Source organism: Schistocerca piceifrons, chromosome 6 (assembly GCF_021461385.2).
Source record: "Schistocerca piceifrons isolate TAMUIC-IGC-003096 chromosome 6, iqSchPice1.1, whole genome shotgun sequence".
NCBI classification, from domain to species: Eukaryota; Metazoa; Arthropoda; class Insecta; order Orthoptera; family Acrididae; genus Schistocerca; species Schistocerca piceifrons.
Window position 1 is genome coordinate 373,230,179 of NC_060143.1, and position 7,861 is coordinate 373,238,039.

Sequence of the window (7,861 nt, forward strand, 5' to 3'; positions counted from 1 at the left end):
GGGAATTAGATTAGGAAATTAGACACTTAAAGTAGTAAAGGAGTTTTGTTGTTTGGGGAGCAAAATAACTGATGATGATCGAAGTAGAGAAGATATAAAATGTAGACTGGAAATGGCAAGGAAAGCGTTTCTGAAGAAGAGAAATTTGTTAACATCAAGTATAGATTTACGTGTCAGGAAGTCGTTTCTGAAAGTATTTGTATGGAGTGTAGCCATGTATGGAAGTGAAACATGGACGATAAATAGTTTGGACAAGAAGAGAATAGAAGCTTTCGAAATGTTGTGCTACAGAAGAATGCTGAAGATTAGATGGGTAGATCACACAACTAATGATGAAGTATTGAACAGAATTGGGGACAAGAGGAGTTTGTGGCACAAGTTGACAAGAAGAAGGGACCGATTGGTAGGACATGCTCTGAGGTATCAAGGGATCACAAATTTAGCATTGGAGGGCGGCGTGGAGGGTAAAAATCGTAGAGGGAGACCAAGAGATGAATACACTAAGCAGATTCAGAAGGATGTGGGTTGCAGTAAGTACTGGGAGATGAAGAAGCTTGCACAGGATAGGGTAGCATGGAGAGCTGCATCAAACCAGTCTCAGGACTGAAGACCACAACAACAATAACAATTGTAATACCTAGGTATTTAGTTGAGTTTACGGCTTTTAGATGAGACTTATTTATCGTGTAAGCGAAGTTTAACGAGTTCCTTTTAGCACTCACGTGGTTGACCTCACACTTTTCGTTATTTAGAGTCAACTGCCACTTTTCGCACCATTCAAATATCCTTTCTAAATCGTTTTGCAATTAGTGTTGATCTTCTGATGACTTTATTAGTTGATAAACGACAGCGTCATCTGCAAACAACCGAAGACGGCTGCTCAGATTGTCTCCCAAATCGTTTATGTAGATAAGGAACAGCAAAGGGCCTATAACACTACCTTGGGGAACGCCAGAAATCACTTCTGCTTTACTCGATGACTTTCCGTCAATTACTACGAACTGTGACCTCTCTGACAGGAAATCACAAATCCAGTCACATAACTGAGGCGATATTCCATAAGCAAGCAATTTCACTACGAGCCGCTTGTGTGGTACAGTGTCAAAAGCCTTCCAGAAATCCAGAAATACGGAATCGATGTGAAATCCCTTGTCAATAGCCCTCAACACTTCATGTGAATAAAGTGTTTCACAGGAACGATGTTTTCTAAACCCATGTTGACTGTGTGTCTATAGACCGTTTTCTTCGACGTATTCATAATGTTCGAACACAATATATGTTCCCAAATCCTGCCGCATATCGACGTTAACGATATGGGCCTACGATTACTCCTACTACCTTTCTTGAACATTGGTGTGACCTGTGTTACTTCCCAGTATTTCGTCGAGCGAACGGTTGTATATGGAACTAATGCATCAGCATACTCAGAAAGGAACCTATCGCAAAGATAAAATCAAAAACTGTGTTTCTTGTAACAATTGAAGAACTGAATTATTTGCTATCCTTGTCGCCACATGTAAGCTCTCACGCTGCAGTTAGCTATTGCCCCTCAGGGTTCTGAGAGACCGGCTCTATAGTTCAGTGATGCCGGCAAGGTAGCTCAGCGTGTTCGCCCTCTGTAATAAAAAAACTGGGTTAATGGAACGACGATGAACTTGAACGAGCGTCATGGGACATCCGCCCCGAACAAATACGAGTAGAACGAACAATCACGAACAAAGTGAGATCCAAAAAAAAGTGGTCAACGTAAGTAGCCGCTGTGTGGACGACACGGGTTCGATTCCCGATACTGCCAGGGATTTTTCCTTTATGGGAAGAATGGAACGGGTTGTACTCCGCCTCGTGATGCCTACTGAGGAGCTACTTGAATGAGAAGTAACGGCTTCAAGGTCTAGAAAGTCAACAACAGCGGGGAGAATTATCTGCTGACACCATGCTCCTCCATATCGCACTCAAAGGTATCTGTTGGCAGAGGGTGACACGGCAGTTATTCCTGATTGGCCCGTCTGGGCCAGAACGCGGTGAGTGCCCTTAGACCGTATACGTATCTAACATAGGTACTTAACACCAAAAACTCATTACACTAAACACAAGCAAAATAATAACGATTTCTTCAATAGCGAGAGGCAATAGCATCAGTATAACGCTGATCAGAAACGTCGCTCTGTTTTGACAGTCTTCTTCTTGTTTTTCTTCATTTCTTCCTAGTCTAAAGCCTGTTTCCTCCAGTACCTCTCAGGCTACCCTAAGGTTATTAATCCATTTTCTCTGGACAGCTAACATTTCTTTTACCAGCTGGTGATTCATTTCTTACGATTCTCACTACCTTCTGATCATTGATCTTGTGTATATGTTCGTTCTATGCATGTTTTCTACTATGTACGCACTCATTAATGAAGTCCACTTTACATCTTTTCTAATGCTTTCATTTCTCTCTCTGTCTCTGAGTGTCTTCCCTGCAATACTTCCTTTTGACAGTCATATTAAGTGAGCGTTAATTAACACCACACTTGAATTTGAGCACAAGTTCGTGTAATATGGCGACGAGAAGCTGGATGGTCCTCCTGCAGTATTGCAAGAGACGTGGCAGCAATACAGCCACTGTAAATGATTGCTGGAAGCGGTCACGAGGATGTACGGTCGTAAGAAGACCAGGCTCCGGACGAGCACGTAGCGCTATCGAAAGGGAATACCATCCTGTACGGCATACGGCTCCGGCGCAAGGGCAGCAGCAATCGGTGCAGCAGTCGGCACCTCAGTGACAAAACGAACTGTTACAAATCGGTTACTTCACGGACAGCTCCGAGCCAGTCGCTTAGTGACGTGCATTCCACTGACTCAAAACCACCACATTTGCGATTTCAGCGGTGTCAAGCGTGAGCTCATTGGAGGGCTGGATGCATGTCTATTGTGGTTTCTGATGAAAGCTGGGTCTGCCTCGATGCCGTGATGGCCGTATGTTGGTTGGTAGAAGGGCAGTTTAGGGCCTACAAGCAACCTCTCTGCGTGCTAACACACTGGACCTATATTTGGAGTTACCGCGTGAAGTGCGATTTTGTGTGACAGCAGGAGTTCTCTGGTGGTTATCCCATGCACCCTGACAGCAAATTTATAGGTCAGTATGGTGATTCTACCTGTTTTGCTGTCATTCATGAGTAGCACGCGAGGAGGTGTTTTCCAACAGGATAACGCTCGTCCACTTACTCGACATGTTGCCAACACGCTCTACAGAGAGTCGACATGTTGCCTTGACCTGATCGCGAGAAGATCTGTCTCCATTCGAGCACATATGGGACACCATCGGATGAAATCCTTAGCGTCATCCACAAACAGCATTAACCGTCCCTTATTGAGCGATCAAGCGCAACAGACATGGAATTCCATTCCACAAACTGACATCCAGCTCCTGTAGAGCACAATTCATGCAAGTTTGCATGTTTCCATTCAAAATTCTGGTGGTTGCAGCAGTTATTAATGTATTAGCACTGATTTATCTCGTGTTTACATTAACCTGTGATCTTTCAGTGTTAATAACTTAAATATGTTACCCAGACAAATGTATTCCCGAAATTTTATTACTCTACATTAACTGTTTTTTGGTGTTGCGATTTTTTCCGTCAGTGAATAAACCGTGTATTCTGTATCATTATACTAAATGTAATACCTCTTCTAAATTGTGCATCATAATGGATGTAAAATAGAATGCATAGTTAGCTGTGAGAGAGCGCTGTACGACAACTCTTTCGAGCTTAGATAAGTAAATAAAAATATTTTTCATGAAACAAGTTACGTTTCATTCATGATACAACCTGTACAGATTTCAAACGGTGCCAAATAGTGATAACGTTTTCTGTCACAAAAATGCAACATCCTCTGTGGTTGTTTACAGTGCTCACTAACCATCTGATATGGCGCACGCCCATTATAGACCGTGTCATGACTGATAACATGATCATGTCATGATAACATTAATGTAATCGGACGGTCGTCCTATTCATCTCAGAACATTTAGTTTTTTTGCACGCTGAAAATTAATGCCTCCGAATTTTTTATTCTCTTTTCACGATCTATTAAGGTATTGAATGTTGTGCGCATTACACGGTCGACGTCATCACTTTGCTGACACAAGCTGCAACCCTGCGCCGCTACACGGCCCTGAATTGTAGCTTGTACACGGCGGTGTGTAACGTAACTATAATATGACGATGTGCTGCGAGACCCTCAGAAAACTGAAAGCACTAATTCGAAGAGTCTGTCCACACATTGGAGCAGGTTTTTCTTCAGCATTGCTATGTTTAACAACACATGGGCTCTGCAACACCTACAACAATCCGACGTCTTCGGTTCACAAAAAATGTTCAAATGTGTGTGAAATCTTATGGGACTTAACCGCTAACGTCATCAGTCCCTAAGCTTACACACTACTTAACCTAAATTATCCTGAGGACAAACACACACATCCATGCCCGAGGGAGGACTCGAACCTCCGCCGGGACCAGCCGCATAGTCCATGTCTGCAGCGCCTGAGACCGCTCGGCTAATCCCGCGCGGCTCTTCGGTTCACAGTCATCGATCATCCTCCATATAGTCCTGAGTTGGCCCTACCAGATTTTCATCTGTTTCCAATAGTTAAAGAACATCTTCGAGGGCTTCACTTTGAAACGGTGCATGTGAAGGTGAGGTTTTAAGTCCATTAACGAAGTCGAACATTTTCAGTGACTTTACCAAGAAACTGGTCTCTCAGTACAAATGTGTTCATCGCTAGGATGGCTATTTTGTGAAATAAATATTTAGATATGACTAATAAAGATGTAGAATGTTAATAAAGTTTATCTTATTTAACAAGCTTTAAGAGTCTTCCAATAAAAAATCCTGAGGCATTGCTTTTCAGCACGCCCTCGTACATTTACCAAACTGCAAACTGCGTCTGCATTGGACCATTCTGCAAGTGATAAACTTTCTTTTGTCTATCAGTGTACCTCACATATGTCACATGAGTGACTAGAGAAGCGAAATTTACCTCGTATTGTCCGACACTGTGTTTGGCTCTGTTTTCATTAATATTTCTTGGGCGAACAGTTATTGTACATATGAAAGTATTACGTCGTTGAATGTAGCTAGAAAATATGACCAGTTGAACTTGAGGAAATTATAAGTAAAGTACATAAATTGAGTTAACTGTAGATTACTAAACCCTCGTAAAATTTACGATTACTGTAGGGTATAAAACAGGACGTTTTGTACTTAATTTTGCTTGTTACATACCATTGGGGACCTAGTCATTGTAATTAATTAACGCATAATACAAAAATTATGGCTTCTTTTGAATAAAATGTGGAGCAGTAAACTTTACGACAGTATCGATGTATCATTTTTCCCTTCTTTAGTATTCTAGGGTTAATCAGACATTTTTTTATGTTTGTTTCAGGAGTCGATGGCAGCTCTTCTCCCACACACGGTGGTCATGAAATGCTGTTGTCTTTGCTCACCATGCTGGCAACAGTGGCCGCTCTCAGCTAGTATAATGTGAGCCGCAGTGAGGGAAAAATGCAAAGTGAATCGACGATAGCTCAGCGTGCTAGATATCCTAGTCAAAGAAAAGCAAAATTCGCGCGGCGCTAGCTTTCATTTTGAACTGCAAATTTTCCATCTCCGCCACGAAAGCGTCGGGATGGTTGTAGTCAGTGAGCGCACTGTGGTAATACGCATACTGAAATACGTGAGATGGCGTTGCTGACAGACATAAAAATTTCCGTTCCTCTCTATAGGTTTTATTCAGACTCCAGAGATACATTTTTAAGTTAATGTTGAGGCAGTGTGTCTCGCTGCATCACTTGAATCTGTGACTACACGTACTCCGAAAATGGCGATTTCGCTTACGAGATCGTATCGCTCATCGCCACATGTTCGCTATCGCTTCAGCAGCTATTTATTAAAATATCTTGTTTAAACATGAATTATTCCAGACAAAGATAAGATGGAAACGTTGGAATCTTTTGTAATTTTTTTTCGTTTCGCCTTTAAAATTTGGCCACGTTACTTTCAGCCAAGGATGTTGTCTGTTTTAAATGTACAAAACTCTTCATTACGATGTATTTAAAGATAAAATAATGCAACTTATAGTTTTATATTGTGATGAAAGATATTTGTTGACCAGAAACTCACTAATAAATGGAACAAAAACTTTTTTTGCCTTTCTATTTGCACTCCATTGATTACCCTTTGTCCCTTAAAATGACTAGGCTGCATTTGGAAGGGAGTAAGTAAACACATTCAGATAAGTCCTGAAGAAGATTTCGTGTCTCGGACAGTTAGTGTAACAACCGGTCAGTATTATCACAAGACGAGGATAAAGGCCACTCACGTAGACATGTGATTGGTAAGTAGAGTATCGTTCAATCATTGGAGACTCCGGAGCCGTCATTACTCAACATTTGTGTTGACGGCGAAACGGAGTGGCGTATTGAATCAGCAGCTTGGATTACCTGAACCCTGTAACTTTCTTGTTGTCTTCTCCGCCAAGTACACACATAAAGTAACAACGAAATTACACATTCATCTACCTCTACAACTACATCTACATCATACTCCACAAGCCACCTAATGGTGTATGGCGAAGGGTACTTTTGTACCATTAATTGAAACCCCCAACCCCGTTGTCGATTGTCGGTAGGCCCCTGTATTGGCTCTAATATCCTGAATTTTCTCCTCGTGCTCATTACGGGAGACGTGTGTGTATGGGCTGGGGGATGGATGGTTGGGGGCCAGGGGGAAGAAATACATTGTTTGACACTTTGCGGAAAGTGCTCTCTCCAAGTGTCAATAGTAAATCTCTCCGTGATGCACAGCGCCTCCTTATAACGTCTGCCAATGGAGTTTGTTGAGCATCTCCATAAGCCTCTCGCACCTGCTAAACAATCCCGTCATGAAACGCACCGCTCTTCGTTGGATCTTCTGTCTCTCTTCTATATCGGACCTAACCGGTAGGATCCCAGACAGATGAACAATACTCCAGAATCGGTCATACAAGCGCCTTATAAGCTACTTCCTTCGTAGATCGAGAAAGACTAACATAACCATTGGACCATAACCATTGGACCTTGCCGTTGGTGGGGAGGCTTGCATGCCTCAGCGATACAGATAGCCGTACCGTAGGTGCAACCACAATGGAGGGGCACCTGTTGGGAGGCCAGACGTGCGGTTCCTGAAGAGAGCAGCAACCTTTCCAGTAGTTTCAGGGGCAACAGTCTGGATGATTGACTGATCTGGGCTTGTAACATTAACCAAAACGGCTTTGCTGTGCTGGTACTGCGAATGGCTGAAAGCAAGGGGAAACTACAGCCGTAATCTTTCCCGCTGGCGTGCAGCTTTACTGTATGGTTAAATGATGGCGTTCTCTTGGGTAAAATATTCGGAGGTAAAATAGTCCCCCATTCGGATCTCCGGGTGGCGATTACTTAGGAGGGCGTCTTTATCAGGAGAAAGAAAACTGGCGTACTACGTATCGGAGCGCGAAATGTCAGATCCCTTAATCGGGCAGGTAGATTATAAAATTTAAAAAGGGAAATGGATAGGTTAAAGTTATACTGGGAATTACTGAAGTTCGGTGGAAGGAGGAACAAGACTTCTGGTAAGGTGAATACAGGGTTCTAAATGCAAAATCAAATAGGGGAAATCCAGGAGTAGGTTTAGTAATGAATAAAAAAATACGAGTGCGGGTAAGCTTCTACGAACAGCGTAGTGAACGTATTATTGTGGCCAAGATAGATCCGAAGCCCACGCCTACCGCAGTAGTACAAGTTTATATGCCAACTAGCTCCGCAGATGGCGAAGAGATTGATGAAATATATGACGAGATAAA

The 7,861-nt window shown here is 42.6% G+C and overlaps 1 protein-coding gene across 1 annotated transcript in view; it reads left to right on the forward strand.

Moving 5' to 3' along the window:
• Positions 1-6,187, forward strand: part of LOC124802620 — a 177,566-nt gene extending 171,379 nt beyond the window's left edge. The window contains exon 6 of the mRNA XM_047263509.1: positions 5,429-6,187. Coding sequence (XP_047119465.1) covers positions 5,429-5,520 — 92 coding nt within the window. The 3' untranslated portion in view covers positions 5,521-6,187. The remainder of the gene's footprint in view (positions 1-5,428) is intronic.
• Positions 6,188-7,861: the final 1,674 nt, after the last annotated feature.